At 38.3% G+C, this 18,543-nt stretch overlaps 1 protein-coding gene across 1 annotated transcript in view; it reads left to right on the plus strand.

Annotated features, from left to right (window-relative positions):
- The first annotated feature begins 802 nt into the window (after positions 1-802).
- ZSWIM5 (zinc finger SWIM-type containing 5) overlaps positions 803-18,543 on the plus strand; it is a 192,072-nt gene continuing 174,331 nt past the window's right edge. The window contains exon 1 of the mRNA XM_004371805.1: positions 803-1,615. Coding sequence (XP_004371862.1) covers positions 1,018-1,615 — 598 coding nt within the window. The 5' untranslated portion in view covers positions 803-1,017. The remainder of the gene's footprint in view (positions 1,616-18,543) is intronic.

Genomic DNA, 18,543 nt, shown 5'->3' on the forward strand with positions numbered 1-18,543 from the left:
CCTGTTGTCTTGGAGTTTATAGTCATTTGTGCAGTCAGACATTAAACAAATATATACAAATATGTATACAATTTGTGATAAGTAGAATAAACGTGTAGAAGACTCAGCCAAGTGAAGAAAACATGAAAGACCTGATTTTGCTTGGAGGCAGAGGATCAGAGAATACTACCAAAAATACATATAAAAAGCAGTTCGTTTCCTAGAATGCAAGGTGCTAAACCCTCCAAAACCCTCTGAGGGCGCAGCCGTCGTGGCGGTGAGATCTTGGCGTCCCATTGTCCCGCCAGGGGCTGGGGTGATTTTGCCCCTCTCTGAGGGGGCCGCCGACTTTATTTTACATTGTTATGGCGTGAGGAGAGTTTTCATCACTCGAAGCCAGGAGAGTTTTCATCACCGAACTTTCCGATTTTTTTCCTAGTGTCTTCCTAGCATCTTTCTGCCAGACCCTCTGCTCGGCTGTGACAGCCTCCTGTCAAGTCAGTCTACCGCAGGGGCCTGATTTTGAGTTTTCTCTTTCCTTGTATCCTGCCAAGCCCATGACTTCACGGAGGGGGCTCCCAGTATGGCTCCCGCCCCCGCCATTTCACTCAGCCACACAGTCCATCCCTCTCCGGCCCGGCGGCAGGTGGGCTTGGAGGCGCGCGGCGGGCGAGGTTGCTCAGCGCTTCTCGCCCCTTGGCTGCCGCCGGCTCCGTGCGAGCGCTTGGCGCGCGTTCTGGGCTGTCTGTGTCCGGCGCGCGCCGCGAGCCCGCGCTCGCTTCCCCCACCCCTCCTCGCGCCCGCAGCGGCCGGGACAGCGCGCCGCCTCACGCTTGTTCTCAAGCCGTCCCCGTCGGCCTTCGCGGCGCGCACACCAGCCGGTCTCAAGCTCCCCACTCGGGCCGGCCGGCTCGCGGGTTCGCTCGCCCCGCCCCCTCGGCGCCACTGCTAGGCGCTTGCGCGGGGCGCGTGGCCGTGGCCGGGGTCTCCGCTGTAACCGGTGCCGCCGCCGCCGCCTCAGTTAGTCAGTCCCCAGCAATGGCGGAAGGAGGTGAGCGAGAGGAGCTGCTCTCGCCGCCGCCGGTCTCCCCGGCCAAGCGGCTGTGCTCTTGGCCCAGTCCGCAGGCTCACCACCCTCGCGGTTCTCCTGGGACGGTCAGCGGCGGGGCGGGGGGGGTCGGCGGTAGCTGCCTGACCCCTGGGGCCCGCCCCCACCTGCAGCCCGAGTCTTTGCTGGACTGCGCCGCCAAGACGGTGGCGGAAAAGTGGGCGTACGAGCGGGTGGAGGAGCGCTTCGAGCGGATCCCGGAGCCCGTGCAGCGCCGTATCGTCTACTGGTCCTTCCCGCGGAATGAGCGGGAGATCTGCATGTACTCCAGCTTCCAGTACCGGGCTAGCTCCAGCGCCGGCGCTGCTGGCGGTGCCCCGGGGACTTCGCCGGCCGAGGAGGGGCCGCTGCCGCCCCCTGGGGCCGCAGCTCCAGCCGGCTCCGCCCCCGGCGGTGTCGCGGTTGGGGCGTCCCCGGGACTGGGCGCAGGAGCCAGTGCGGCCGGTGGCGGCGGCGGCGACGGGCTACCCTTCCGCCGGGGCATCCATCTGCTGGACAGCGGCTCCGTGGAGAACGTGCTGCAAGTCGGTAGGTGTTCGCCCCGCTCCTCCCTGCTCCCTGGCCTCCTCTTCCGCAGGTGCCTCCACCCTGCCAGATTCCTGGGCCGAGACCGGCTTTCTGCCCAGCTCCTCTGCCCCTGCGGAAGGACAAACAAGTCACATAAAAAACTTTTCTCAGCATCTCATTCAGGTCCACTGCCGCTCGTTCCCCACTGCCGTCTATCCCCATTTCTTTCTGTTTGGAGAACGAATAGGTCTTTTTTTCCTACACTTCACTCTCTACACCAAAGGCAAGAAAGGATGGGGAGGTATGCTTTTGGGGATGTCATAATCTCGGAATTGCGTTTTTCTAATTTAAGTTTGTAGAGGAGAGGATTGTTAGTGAATCTGGAGTAAGGGGTTTTACAGCGAGTGTTTGAGGGACAGGCTGTCAAAGGCAATCTGTAGTCCTAGCATATTGAAGCTGAGTGTAATTAACTTTAAAATTGGAAACAATAAAACAGCAACAACAAAATGTTGTGCATTTTAGACAATTTTAATTGTCTGCTTTAATATTTTTTTCCCCCTGGACCAGTGGTGCTTGGGAATTCAGCTGCGGACTAACAATAACCGAAGATAGAAATGTGACAGCTTCTCTTCTCCACACCCCTACCCAAGCGGGGGGTGGGGGGAGAGCCGCACAATCTGGAGTGGGGGTGGGGTCTGTCTTCCTTGTCAGACTGGGGTTAAATCAAAAGCTGATCACATTGGTTTTTCAGATGTTTCTGTTTTAACAAGTCTTCGTATTTGCTTTTGTTTTTAGCTTTCTGTGGGAAAATGAAAAATTATTTCTTTTTCTTTTACTCCTCCGGAGCTTCCAGTCAGTTTATTCATCTTATTAAGTATGTAAATACAGTGCTCCTGATTCGTGGAGTGGTTAGGGAGAAAGAGAAAAAATGACATTGTTTAACATTGACATGCTAATTGGAAAATTAAAACACTGATTTTTTTTTTCCTGTTTGGGTTATCACAGCATTCTGGATGTGCACCTGTATTTTTATGCATTTTACTTACGTTATATGCTGATATTTATTGAATATATTAATTTTTGAAAGGAGTTGGAGGGAGATTGTTTTTAGAATTACGGTAAACATGTACACGCACACACATACACACAAACCCCAGACATCTAGCTCTCTTCTTCCCAGGTAAAACCAATATATTAAAATTTTTTTTTTTCCTTAAAGAGTAGCACATTGTAGTGTTTATATAATCTGCTGTTTATTGATAATCACTGAGTCCTGTGTTTCTATTAAAACAACAGTATGCCATAATTTGTTTTGCAAATGTGAAAGGTAAATTTATCCTGTGCTAGAATACAGTGACAGTAAATTGAGAAAGTTTTATTTGAAAGAGGTTAGTCCTTTGTGTATATTTTTGAATTAATTGAATAAACAAGTAATTAAGGTGTACAGCTTTAATACTGAAATATTGAAAATGTGAAAATTAATATAGGCATTTCTCTATTAGTCTGTAAACTGTTTTTTCTATGAGTTAACTTTTTAAGATTCTTGCTTAAAATATTTTCAATTGAAAAGGTAGAGGTTGTTTTAGAGTAAGAGATAGGTTTGAAAGAATTTTCTGAGGGGCAAATGAGGGAGAGAAGTTTTAAAGAGGTGTGTATTTTTAAAATGACTGTAATGTCAAATTACAGATTAAATCACATTTTATGGGTGATCCAGACCATGTTTAAATCAGATTAAAAAAATATGATAGTTGGTGTGGAGTGATGGGTGCTTGTATGATAGTTTCTGTGACCTAGAGAAAAGATACATAAAAGCATATTTCTGATTCTCACTTTGGTTTTTAAAGATGAGGATAGGAGAATGAATTGATACTTTTAGGTAATGCTATTTGAGAACCATGAGCTGTGTAATCTTTATTTTTCTGGCCTTAATTTATGCTAATGAGTATGCAAGAGAAGGATATTCCATTCTCTGTCATTTTAAGTTACGTAAGTTGGCGTGAAACGTTTAATATATAAAACTAGACTCACCCCTTATCTCCTAAACTTAAAATTGTGTATGACTTAAGATAATAGCTTTTATAACAGTTGTACTAAAAAATGAGAAATTGATTTGTATATAGCAAGATAGTAATCACGTTCTTCAGTTTATAACTTCACTTCAAACTTTTTAGTTACTAAGTGGTACCAGTATAAAAGTCTACATATTTCCTTACTGTTCGCAAGCCATAGTTGTTTTTAACCTCAGAATTGGAAAGTTATTCAAGGATGATGCTTTAGGAAGGAAGGGAAGTTGGAGTATTTGTATAACATCCTCTTAAAAGATTCGTAAGGGGATTTAAATAAATATCACAATACACAACAAGTTTTGAAGGAAAATAAACAGCAAGTAGATACAAAAGACTAAATGAACAGCTTCTGTCTGGAGGTGAGATGGTAAGGCAGAGAGGGTTAGGAGCTGGTTGAATGGACATGGGGAATCAGGGTGGGAAGGAGGAGTGTGCTATCACAGTATGGGGAGAGCAGTTAGGATCACATAGCAATGTATGTATAAATTTTTGTATGGGAGACTAACTTGAAATGTAAACTTCATCTAAACTACAATAAACAAAAAACAAGAAAATAAACAATTTACTGGTTCAAATAGTAGGTGTATTAAATACTATAACTTCTGATTGCTTTCTGCGTAGAATTTGGTGATGAGAAGTCATAGACTTTGGTTGAAAGGCAGGTGTTCTGTAGAAAATACCAGATTTTGAATCAGAACTGAAACTTTCCTAGCTTGATGTAAACAAATGGGAGAACTATAGGTTTGTTATGCTCAAAGGATACATTTCTTTTACATGGTAGTACTGAATCAGAAGTGTTGTTCTTTTTAAAAGGGGAAAATTGGAAATTAGTCTTTTCATGGACATCTGTAAATTCGAAGCTATGTGAATGGATTTACAGTCTGATCTCTCAGTATTATGAAGGAAATAGGGTTCAGATGTTTTAAGCATCTGCATTTTTAACCTGTTTTTTCTATGAGTTAACTTTTACTTTAAGATTCTTGCTTAAAATATTTTAAATTGAAAAGGTAGTGATTGTTTTAGAGCAACAGATGGGTTTGAAAGAATTTTCTAACCGAGGGGCAAATGAGGGAGAGAAGTTTTAAAGAGGTATATATTTTTAAAATGACTATACTGTCAAATTCCAGATTAAATCACATTTTACGGGTGATCCAGAAGCCCATGGAATAGTAGTAGTATAAACTTCGTGAAAAATACTTATTCAAGAGTCTGCAGATGTTATAAGGATGGGATAACTATAATTTACTAATAGTCTAAGGGTTTGACCCTTTTTTGCTGTTCATCATATTTTAAATTAATTTCTCTGTGTTTAAACTTAAAAGAGGTTTGTGCCTTCTCAGGGAAATCTGAATTGATCTAAGGAAAAGAATCATTAAGAGTTTTTCCATCTTAAAAATGGAAATATTATATTTATTTGGAAAAACAGATCTTTCAGAATTTGGTAAAGGCATGCAGGGGTCTTCTGTGCTGGTATATCTTAATTATATGAATATTCAGAAATTTTCAATAATTCTGTTAGGTAACTTAAACAAAATTCCTTACTTTTAGTCTGCACATTTTTTAAATAAGTACGTAATGTGTGCTTGGACAGTCTTCAAGACTAGAGCCACAGTGCTAAGTATTACCTTATGTGGAAGAGGTGTAATTACAAAGTCAATAATAAAAAAAAGATGTGCATTTCAAGAAGGTGTTAATAACTTAAACATCAAATAGTATGTTTATAATTATAAGCACTTATATATTATCGATAAACATGCCTGTGAAATTTTTCTATAGTATAACTTTTGTGAAATGCAGCAGTAACAAGTATTACAGGTGTTGATTTTTAGATATAATTTGTTTTCATCTATGTTTGTGTGGCAGAACAAAAGATACCTACAGCTGAAAAGATTTATAGCATCATGTATAAGTTAGAGTAGGTAAAATCGTAATAAAATTTAACATAGGGGAAAATGACTTAATTTATATTTAAGCTATTCCAGCACAGAAGTCAGTTGCATACCTTTTAAGGATAAGTTAACATTTTTCTTAGTGTAGAAATTTATCAAGTTTTACGTCACATTGCCTTTTTATTTTTTTTTAAACAATGAGCTCTTCCCCCTCTTCACCACCCCAATATACCACACATCTTAATATTCAGTAAATGTTTGTTGTATGAATGAATGTTAAGCGTGGACTTCTCAGTGTTGTAAAACGGAAAGAGAGAGGGAGGGAGAGAAAAAGAAAGAGAGATATATAATTCTGAATTTTTAGCATGTGGAAGATATGGGGAAAACTCCAGATTTGTACATATATTAAACTGATAGCATTAAGTAGTATGAGTGCTGTAACATATGTATATCTTCTGTGTTGGACATCTGTTTTGTGTGAAGAATGGTGGTTTATCGTCTTCTTCAAATGAAAGCTTTAAATGAAGTTTAAGAGCTCACTGCTAACCGGAAGGTAGGCAGTTTGAATCCACCAGCCACTCCTTGGAAACCCCTGGGTCAGTTCTACCCTGTCCTATAGGGTCTCTGAGTTGGAATAGACTCGACGGCAAAAGGTTTTTTTGGTTCTCAAGGATAGAGTTTGGCTTTTAAAGATAATGAATTAACTAAGATAGTAGATTTTATTTTACAAGTTATCTCTGTTTTAGGAATACTTCTTATGTAGTATTGAAATATGAGTGATAAGTCTAAATTTTGAAGTGAAAGATCTGGAAATTTATGCCTATGAAACAATTTCTTTTTTTTCTATTAAAAATAAGTATTAAAAATCAAGGCATTAACTGTATCCTATTATGGTGCTGGCTATACAAATCTATGCATGTGTTAAAATGTGTAGAACTGTACACCAAAACCCATTGCCATCGAGTCAGTTCCAACTTACAGTGACCCTATAGGACAGAGTAGAACTGCCCTGTAGGGCTTCTAAGGAGCGGCTGGTGGATTCAAACTGCCAAACTTTTGGTTAGCAGCTGAACTCACTGCACCACCAAGGCTCTGTACACCAAAAGATAGTCAGTTTTACTATATGATAATTTGGAAAATAAAATTTTAAAAAATTAAGTCATTAAATATAAGTCAATTAAATTAATGTACAGGAAAGATACTGAAAATGCTTTTCACACTTGTTTCTTGTTGCCTAATAGAGTTTCATGTTAATATTAAACTTTTTTAAAAAAATGACTTTTTAAAGCCATTGGATATGGCTTAAATTAGAACTTACCATATTCATTTTATTAGGTACACATTATTTCAATTTAATTGCATGATTGGCTATTTAATATTTTTAATATGTGTTGAACTTTTTGGACAAATAAGTGGTTGTTTTAAGGTTAAACCTATTATCATTCTTTGTGGAAAATGATGACTATGCAGTGTAGCACTCAGAGTATACATGCATGGATGAACAGATTACTATGGTTTTTTATTTTTTAAAAAAATTTATAACTCTTCTTTAGAAATGGTTAACCCCAAAAGCATATGAACCATGTCTTAACCTCTGTTTCTAAACCTTAAATTAATATGGATTGAGAATTAGTGTTAAATATTAGAAATAGATTATAATCCATTCCAGATTACTCTTTTGTGAATTTTCTACTTTGTGGTTTATTTATAGGCTCGTTTTATTTCTCATACAGGCAGCATGCTTCTTGACCACTTCTTGCCTGTCATCAAGTTGGCATGTCAAGGACATAAAACTCATTTTAATATTAGCTTTAGCATTATGTAATCATATGCTGAATTATTCTATGATACATTTCATAATCATATGTAACCAACTGATTAATTTTTAGTTCTCAGTATAACTGCTCTCCCCTTTAGAACTTATAATTTGATATGCCCTAACTTATGCTCAGTAAATGTTTGTTGAATGGATAAGTAAATAGTCATATAACTTTTTTATACTTGGCGTACTATTGACATTTCTCTTCATTGATTTTTATGTGACTGGAACCTAGGAGATATAATAGCATTTTGTGGCTTAATTTTGGGCTATTTCTGGTTTTTAAAAAATTATGTAGATTAAAAAAATACCTTTGATGCTTCTTACACCCATTACGCAAAAATCAGCATTATGTGAAAATGGAGGATGACCACATCAGATCAGAAAAATACTATGTGGGACACATATGTCCCGCTGGACCCAAGAGGTGGAAAATGTAGGTGGGCGCTCTGTGCCCCACTGGTCATGAAAGGATTACTGCCAGACTTATGTCATTATGGGCAAAATAGTCAGATAGTAGATTTTTTACTGTTGTCGTAAATGCAAAATGTAGGATAACAGATTTCGACAAGTGAGGAGTAGGTGTATTAAATAGTTCTTGATTCATTTATTTAATCACTTGTTATGCGTTTGGCTTAGTAAATAATTGCTAACCTGTTTTTGGTGGAAATCTTTCCAAAATACTGTTTTCCTACCTTGGGGTACAAAACCAGCACTTCTATGTAATTATGTTGCGATCTTTATGTAGGCAGGAGGTTTTAAATTTGAATAGGTACTTGACTCTAGGAGGTTCTCTGAAACCTGCTTTTGAAAAGTTCTATTTATGCATGTTTTTGTGTCATTTGCTTGTTTCTCATTATAGTGGAGTGATGAATGTGGTACCCAAAGCAGTATAACATTGTTACCTTCTTAAAAAAACAGGCTTGAATCAAAAGAAGAAGCACCCTTCTTCTTAGTGGTTTTCTTGCCTTAAAAAACAGTTGTTTGTATATTTATTGTCATCAGTCATTAGGAAAATTCAAATTGAGTCTCAGTGAGATACTACTACACACACACTAAAACAAAACGAAAAAACAAACCCATTGCTGCCAAGTTGCTTCCAACTCATGGTGACCCCATGTGTTACTGAGTAGAACTGCTACATAGGGTTTTCTTGGCTATAATCCTTGTGAAAGCAGATCCCCAGGCCTTTCTTCTGTGACACTGCTGGATGTGTTCAAACCACCAACCTTTAGGTTAGTAGTCAGGTGCAAACTGTTTGCGCCATCCAGGGACCTACACACACTCATAGCAATCCTATGTACAACAGAACAAAACACTGCCTGGTCCTGCACCATCCTCACAGTCGTTGTTATGCTTGAGCCCATTGTTGCAGCCATTGTGTTAGTCCATCTGATTGAAGGTCTTCCTCTTTTTCAGTCACCTTCTACTTTACCAAGCCTGATGTCCTTCTCCAGGGACTGGAGCCTCCTGATAACATGCCCAAAGTATGTAAGATGAAGTCTCGCTGTCCTTGCTTCCAAGAAGCATTCTGGCTGTCCTTCTTCCAAGACAGATTTGTTCGTTCTTCTTTCAGTCCATGGTATATTCGATATCCTTCAGCACCATAATTCAAAGGCATCAATTCTTCTTTGGTCTTCCTTGTTCATTGTCCAGCTTTCACATGCATATGAGGTGATTGAAAGCACCATGGCATGGGTCGGGCGCACCTTGGTCCTTAAAGTCCGTCTTAGGTTTTTAACAATTTCAAGAGATCTTTTGCAGCAGATTTGCCCAGTGTAATGTGTCATTTGATTTCCATGGACATTGATTGTGGATCCAAGTAAAATGAAATCCTTAAAATGTCAATCTTTTCTCCATTTCTCATGATGTTGCTTATTGGTCCAGTTGTGAGGATTTTTGTTTTCTTTATGTTGAGATGCAATCCATACCGAAAGCTGTAGTCTTTGGTCTTATCAGTAGGTGCTTCAAGTCCTCTTTACTTTCAGCAAGCAAGATTGTGTCATCTGCATATGACAGGTTGTTAATGAATCTTCTTCCAATCCCGATGCCCCGTTCTACATCATACACAGGCTAGAATGGCTAAAAAGAGAAAGACTGACAATACCAAGTTCTGACAAGGGTATGGAGAAAGTGGAACTCTCATACATTGGTGGTGGGGATGCAAAATGGTACAGCCACTTTGGAAAACAGTTTCTTACAAAGTTAATCATACACTTAACCATAAGATTCAGCAATCCCACTTCTAGGCATTTACCTGAGAGAAACAAAAACATCTGTTCATACAAAGACTTGTACTCAAATATTCATAGCAGCTTTATTTATTATAGCCCCAAACAACTAGAAACAGCCCAAATCCCTATCAATGGGTGAATGAATAAAGAAATTGTTGTATATCCATACAATGGAATACTATTCAGCAATAAAAAAGAACAAACTACTTAAAGCTCAGCCATTTGGATGAATATCAGAAGCATTATTCTAAATAAAAGAAGCCAGATAAAAAAGACTACATATAATACAATGCCATTTATCTGAAATTCTAGAAAACCCAAAGCTATGATGACTCAAAGTAGATCAGTGGTTGCTAGGGGAGACGGGAGAGGGGCATGAGAGAAATTTTGGGTGATGGAAATGTTCTGTGATTATGGTGGTGGTTACTTGACTGTTCATTTGTCAAAACTTATTGGATTATATGCTTCAAATTGGTAAATTTTATTCAGTGTAAATTTTACCTAAGAAATTTGATTTTAAAGAAAGGTACAGTGGTTTCCAATCTTGGCTTCACATTAAAATCACCTGGGAGCTTTTTTAAAAGGACAGTGCTCAGGGCTTACCCCAAATTAATTAAATCAGAATATGTGGAGAATGAGGACGAAACTTCAGAATTTTTAAAACACTCCTGTGGTAGTTTTATGTGCAGCCAAGGTTGAGAAACACTGCTATAGAAAAATGATCACCTTTATTAGTGTTATCAGTGTTTTAAAACCTGTTGTTGGCAATGAAAACATCATGTAATTTTTACTACACAAATACTGTGAAGCATTTTAACACTCTTTCCTACTTCAATCCATTCTATTTTCCTATTGTAGATTTATTGATGGATCTCAAGGAGAATTATCTCGCCATTTAAAGAATGTGTGCCTCTGTATTTTGGAATGGTCTTATTACAAACTGTATAAATTCTTTGTCATTGTCACCACCATCAAAAGTAACTTGTAGAAATGTGATGCTAAGGTGTGTAATTTTCTTCATTATTTTTTCACTAATTCACTCTTTTGTAAAACTTACATTTAACTTTTTTAATGTTCTGTGCAAAATAGAACATAATTCCTATATTTAAAGAATACACAGTTTAGTGCAGGATACACATATAAAATAGCATTTAACAGAATGTTTTGTGATAATAGAGGTGGTTAGTATGGGGGCTGAATATTTTGATATTATTCTAATTATAAGAAATACTAAAATTATGTCTAGTATTACAATAAAGATTGAAAGCACTATTTACTGCTTTCCTTTCATGAAATTCTTTCTGTACTAACATTTCATATGCCTTATAATACTCTAGTTTATAGTTGATTCAAAGAGGTAACATTGACAACCAGGAATATGATGAAAGTATTACCAGATATTAATTCTTTTTTCTCAGAATAAACTACAGAATCCTTGCTTTAGGATAGCTTTATTATCTTCAGATAATCCTATTTAAAAAAAACAATTGTTTTTTTTTAGGTACAGAAATATGATGGAGCTAATCAGCAAAATGGATTTTGTCCATTCATTCATTATCTTGTGGTCTGTAAGCAACAGGAAAATGTATTGTGTCTTTGAAAGACATGGAGATAATTACATTTTTTTCCTGTTCATTCATGGTTTTATTGAATGGAAGCCTGCAGCATTAATACATTCAGGAAAAGCCAGCCTGCTCTATTTTGCTTAAATCTATCAACACCTGATATACTGACATGACTGGCAAGCATCATCAGTATACATTGATGTTATTAGCAATATAAAATCCTACCTCATGTTTTGGAAGGATTTTCCTATCCTGAAAACAGTGTTAATCTTACTAATCGTTTTTCTTCACTCAGTATTATATTATTGTACTCTTTACTGTCACATACATTTCTATGTAGCTACCATGTGTGTGTGTGTGTGTATATATATATACATATATACACATATATATATGTAGTCACATCTATGCAGGGACTGTGGAGCAGGTAGCCTCAGAATTCTGACTCCTCACTATGTTTCAGTTTCCATAACTGCAAATCTATAGAATGATGGTACCTGCTTCATAGGGTTGTTATGAGGATTAAATGAGTTAATATGTAAATAATTTAGAATAGTACCTAGCACATAGTACTATGTAAATATTCATTATTTTTATTGTAGTCTTTACCAAAATTGTTGAAAGAGTATTCTGTATTTATTACCGTCTCTTCTTTGACCTTTACCCCACCTCTGAAGTCTTTGCAATCAATCCTACTTGTACTTTTACTCAGTATGTTAAAATTGATCTCTTAAAGGTCACCAGTAACCTCATGATTGCCAAACACAGTATCGTTTTTCCAGTCCTCATCCTTCATGTCTTCTTCATAACATTTTCTAGAGTCTACTGCACCTTCCTCTTAAAACACTCCTTCCTAGATTTTTGTTTTATTTCACCATTTTGGTTTTCTTTCTACATTTCTCCTTTTTTTCTTACCCTCCAAAAAGTAGAATGCACCTTCTTGCCTCAGACCTTCTAATTTAGCAGTGTTATTTATTTCTACAGCTTCAATTACTGTTACATGAGAATACGATAACATGGCATAATGTAATGGCCTAAAATTTATTTAAAGCAACTGTACTCTCATTTTTGAATGAAATCTTAGGTGGAATTCTAGTTTATAAAGCAGATAAAATCGGAGCTGCTTTGAAGACTGGGGTGGGATTCAGAACTCCATGAGCTTGGCCAGCTACTTCCTCCCTTTGAAACTTAGAGGCACTTCCAAGTAATTTTAATGTTCAGAATTTGGAGTTAGGAGATCTGTCTTAGTTTTCTCATCTGTAAAAGCCTTGGGATTTTTGTGAATTCTAAATAAGCTAATGTATGCAAAAGTACTTTGTAAGTGTTCCTGTACAAATAGTATGACTTTTAAGTCTGAATCTTTGGTTCTCCCTACGGAATTCAAGATCAACATGCATATTTGCTTGCTGGATATTGCTTAATGGATACCCTGCTAGCCACTCAAAGTCAACATGTCAGAAGTGAAACTTAACATCTTCCCTAAAAATAGACTCTTTTTTCTGATTTCCTTATCATTTATTAAAAAAACCTGTTGCCAGCAAGTCGATTCCAACTCATAGTGAGCCTATAGGGCAGAGCAGAACTGTCCCATAGGGTTTCTAAGGAGCGACTGGTGGATTTGGTTAGCAGCCCTAGTTCTTAATCACTGTGCCACCGGGGCTCATATCAATTAATTAAGCAGCACCATTTTCCTATTCTCCCAAACTTAAAGTCCAGGTGTCTGTTGTCTGCTAAATTTTTATATTATATATCACATAAATTCTGATTATCACAACTTTTTATTAATGTACAAATATGATGTGGAAAGAACACTGAGATATAGATGAATGGGTCCTGGCCTTAGCTTGCCATTATTGGCTCTGTGACTTAATCTTTTAATACCTTCTTTTTTTAAAAATCTGTAAATCGAAGAGGGGATTGAATCAGATGATCCCTCAGGTCCTTTCCAGATCTCTTGAAAATATTTGTTTTTTTCAGTTTTGTATCTTAAAGGCCTATCATACTGCCTGATACATAATAAAGGAGCCCTGGTGGCAGAATGGATAAGTGCTCAGCTGCTAACTCAAAGGTCAGTGCTTCGAACCCACCAGCTGCTCCGTGGGAGAAAGATTTGACAATCTGCTTCTGTAAAGATCACAGCCTTGGAAACCCTATGGACAGTTCTACTCTGTCCTATAGGGTCGCTATTAGTTTGAAACGACTCGATGGCACACAACAACAACAGATAAATATTTGTGGAATGAACAAATGCTCCCCTGCCTTTTTAATTGAGATAAAATTTTCACTATAAAATTTATCATTTTAACCATTTTAAGGTGTACAGTTGTGTGGTTTTTAGTTTACTCACAATGTTGTGCAACCATGACGACTATCTAATTCCATAATATTTCCATCACCTCAAGAAGAAACCCTGTACCTCCAAATTACATGGACTTAAACATGCCAATGATCATAAAGGTGGCACAGGACCCAGAAATGTTTCGTTCTCTTATAAGTAAGGTCACCATGAGTCGGAGCTGACTCAAAGGCAGAAAACAACAGTCTCCCAGTTGCTGCCTACCCTACCCCCTGGCAACTACGAATCTACTTTCTGTTTGTATGAATTTGCCTATTCAAGACATTTCATATGTATTGAATCATATGTGTCCTTTTGTGTCTGGCTTCTTAGTATAATGTTTTGAAGGTTCATCTGTGTTTTAGCATGTATCAGTACTTCATTCCTTTTTATGCCTGAGTAGTAGTCTGTTGTAAGAGTATACCACGTTTTGTTTATCCATCAGTTGGAACAACTCAGTTTCCATTTTTTGGCTATGTGAATAATGCTATTATGAAATTTAGTGTACAGCTTTTTATCCTGGCATATGGAATTGCTGGGTCACATGGTAACTCTACACCACTTGTCTGTCAGTTTGTCATATTGTGGCTTGCGTGTTGCTCTGATGCTGGAAGCTACAGGACCGGTGTTTCAAATGCCAGCCTGGTCACCCGTGGTGGACAGGTTTCACGAGAGCTTCCAGACTAAGATAGACTCAGAAGAAGGTACCTTGCGATCTACTTCTAAAAAAACTGGACAGTGAAAACCTTATGAATAGCAGCAGAACATTATCTGAAATAGTGCTGGAAGATGAACCCCTTAGGTTGGAAGGCACTCAACATATGACTGGGGAAGAGCTACCTTCTCAAAGTAGAGTCAACCTTAATGACGTGTATGGATAATACTTTCAAGACGTTTATTTGCTGATGTGGCATGAATCAAAATGAGAAGAAACAGCTGCAAATGTGCATTAATAATTGGAACATGGAATGTATGAAGTATGAATCTAGGAAAATTGGAAGTCATCAAAAATGAAATGGAATACATCAAGGTCCATATCCTAGGCATAAGTGAGCTGCAGTGAACTGGTATTGGCCATTTTGAATCGAGCAATCATATGGTCTGCTATGCTGGTAATAACAAATTGAAGAGCAATGACATCGCATTCATCATCAAAAAGAACATTTCAGGATCTATCCTGAAGTACAAAGCTGTCAGTGATAAGATAATATCCATTCGCCTACTAGAAAGACCTGTTAATATGACTGTTACTCAGATTTAGTCACCAACCACTAATGCCAAAGATGAAGAAATTGAAGATTTTTACCAAATTCTGCAATCTGAAATTGATCAGACATGCAATCAAGATGCATTGATAATTACTGGTGATTGGAACGCGAAACCTGAAAACGAAGAAGGATCGGTAGTTGGAAAATATGGCCTTCGTGATAGAAATGATGCCAGAGATCACATGGTAGAATTTTGCGATATCAATGACTTATTCATTGAAAATATCTCTGTTCAACAACATAAATAGCGACTATACATGTAGAACTCCCCAGGTGGAATATACAGGAATCAAGTCAACTTCATATGTGGGAAGAGACAAAGGAGAAGCTCAGTATCATCAGAACAAGGCCAGGGGCCGACTGAGGAGCAGACCATCAGTTGCTCATATGCAAGTTCAGGTTGAAGATGAAGAAAATTATAAATGTCTGCGAGAGCCAAAGTACAACCTTGAGTATGTCCCACCTGAATTTAGAGACCACATCAAGAGTAGATTTGACGCATTGAACGTTAATGACCGAAGACCAGACGACTTGTGGAATAATGTGAAGGAAATCATATATGTAGAAAGCAAAAGATCATTAAAAAGACAGGAAGGAAAGAAAATACCAAAATGGATGTCAGAAGAGACTCTGAAACAGACTCTGAAAGGAAGAAATGATGAAGTAAAAGAGCTAAATAGAAGATTTCAAAGGGTGGCTTGAGAAGAAAAAGTAAAGTATTATAATGAAATTTGCAAAGACCTGTAGTTAGAAAGGCAAAAGAGAAGAACATGTTCAGCATTTCTCAAGCGAAAAGAACTGAAAATTCAAGCCCTGAGTTTCAATATTGAAGGATTCTATGGCCAAAATATTGAATGACACAGGAAGCATCAAAAGAAGATGGAAGGAATGCACAGAGTCACTGTACCAAAAATAAATAGTTGACATTTCAACCATTTCAGAAGGTAGCATATGATCAAGAACCGATAGTACTGCAGGAAGAAGTCCAAGCTGCACTGAAGGCATTGGCGAAAAACAAGGCTCTGGGAATTGACAGAATACCAACTGAGACGTTTCAGCAAATGGATGGAGCACTGGAGGTACTCACTTGTCTATGGCCAGAAATTTGGAAGACAGCTACCTGGCCAGCCAACTGGAAGAGATCCATTATTTGTGCCCATTCCAGAGAAAGGTGATCCAACAGAATATGGAAATTATTGAACAATATCATTAGTATTACACGCAAGTAAAGTTTTGCTGAAGATCATTCAAAAACAGTTGCAGCAGTGTATTGACAGGGAACTGTTAGAAATTCAGGCTAGATTCAGAAGAGGACATGGATCGAGGGATATCATTGCTGATGTCAGGTGGAATCTTGGCTGAAAGCAGAGAATACCAGAATGATGTTTACCTGTGTTTTATTGACTGTGTAGAGGCATTCGACTCTGTGGATCATAGGAAATTATGGATAACATTGCAAAGAGTGGGAATTCCACAACACTTAATTGTGCTAATATGGAACCTGTGCATAGACAAAGAGGAGGGCTTTGAGCAGAATAAGGGGATACCACATGGTTTAAAATCAGGAAAGGTGTGCGTCAGGGGTATATCCTTTCACCATACTTATTCAGTCTATATGCTGATCAAATACAAGAAGATGGAGTATATGAAGAAGAATGCAGCATCAGAATTGGAGGAAGACTCATTAATAACCTGTACTATGCAGATAACACAACCTTACCTGCTGAAAGTGAAGAGGACTTCAAACACTTACTGATGAAGATGAAAGACTACAGCCTTCAGTATGGATTACACTTCAACATAAAACAAAAATCCTCACAACTGGACCAATAAGCAACATCATGAGAAATGGAGAAAATATTCGAGTTGTCAAAGATTTCATTTTACTCAGATCCACAATCAATGCCCATGGAAGCAGCAGTCAACAAATCAAACGACATATTGCATTGGGAAAATCTGCTGCAAAAGACCTCTTTAAAGTGTTAAAAAGCAAATATATCACCTTGGACCAAGGTGCACCTGACCCAAGCCATGGTATTTTCAATCGCCTCATATGCTTGAGAAAACTGGACAATGAATAAGGAAGACTGAAGAAGAATTGATGCATTTGAATTATGGTGTTGGTGAAGGGTACTGAATATACCTTGAACTGCCAGAAGAGTGAACAAATCTGTTTTGGAAAAGCACAGCCAGAGTGCGCCTTAGAAGATGAGGATGGTGATACTCGTGTATTTTGGACATGTTATCACTAGGGGCCGGTCCCTGAAGAAAGACATCATGCTTGGTAGAGAGTGATGGAAAAGGAGGAAACCCCTCAAAGAGATGGGTTGACACAGTAGCTGTGGGCTCAAACATAGCAACGATTGTGAGGATGGCGCATGACCGGGCACTGTTTCGTTCTGTTATACTTAGAGTTGCTATGAGTCAGAACTGGCTCAATGATATCTAATAACAGTGGTTCTCATGGGGTTATGGAATATAATAATATGACCTTCTATCTTAAAAGATAGGCTGAACTATCTCTGAAAGAAGTGTTATAACCAGCAGAGCTGCAGCAAGAGAGGCTTTCACATAGTTCATAGGCTGTGAAACTGTTCAATGGATGTTGGTTTCAGAGAAAATATGTTTTAAATTAATCTTTGTCAGATATAAGCCGTTGCAGAAAATTGAAATTCAATTGACTTTCTGACCTTATAACAAAGAAACACGATTCACTAATTCTTTCAATGTAAAATTAATTTTTTGAGTGTTTTTTGCTGTGCAGTAATGCTAGAGCTTGTTGAAAGACAACAGGAGGAGTGTACTTGGCATTTTATTAATTTTTTAAGAAAGCTTTGATTTTATGGAATTGAAAATGTATTTGGAAGAACATGGGCCATTCTTTTTTTTTAATAATATTTTATTGTCTTTTGAGTGAAAGTTTCACAACAAATTAGGTTTCCATTTGACAATGTCTACATAAATTGTTTGGTGACATTAGTTACATTTTTCAGTGTGTCAGCATTCTCTTTAATTGCGTTCTGGTTGTTCCATTGGAACATGGGCCACTCTGGAAGCTAACACTGAATAGTTGTTACAGTGGCAGAATTTTTCAGTAACTAATGTAATAACTGTTTCAATAAATCCTTGTATTGAAATTTCTTAGATCTACACTGTTAAATGTATCATTTCCCCAGAAATTGCATCTTCTAGAGTTGATATTTTTAGGCTCTGTCCAGTTGGTTCCAACTTATAGCGACGCTATGTACAATAGAAAGAAACACTGCCCAGTCCTGCACCATCCTCACAATAATTGCTATGTTTGAACCCATTGTAGGCAGCCACTGTGTCAGTCCATCTTGTCAAGGATCTTCCTCTTTTTTGCTGACTCTACTTCACCAAGCATGATGTCCTTCTTCAGGGACTGGTCCCTCCTAATATCACGTCCGAAGTACATGAGACGAGGTCTTTCCATCCTCAATTCCAAGGAGCACTCTGGCTGTATTTCTTTCAAGACAGACTTATTCATTTTTGTGGCAGTCCATGGTATATTCAGTATTCTTCACCTACACCATAATTCAAATGCATCAGTTTTTCTTTGGTCTTCCTTAATCATTGTCCAGCTTTTGCATTGGTATGAGGCGATTGAAAATATCATGGCTTGGGTCAGGCACACCTTAGTCATCAAAGTGATACCTTTGCTTTTCAACACTTTAAAGAGGTCTTCTGCAGTAGATTTGCCCAATACAATATGTCATTTGATTTCCTGACTGCTACTTCCATGGGCGTTGATT

Source organism: Trichechus manatus, unplaced genomic scaffold, assembly GCF_000243295.1.
Source record: "Trichechus manatus latirostris isolate Lorelei unplaced genomic scaffold, TriManLat1.0 scaffold00015, whole genome shotgun sequence".
In the NCBI taxonomy this organism is placed as follows: domain Eukaryota; kingdom Metazoa; phylum Chordata; class Mammalia; order Sirenia; family Trichechidae; genus Trichechus; species Trichechus manatus.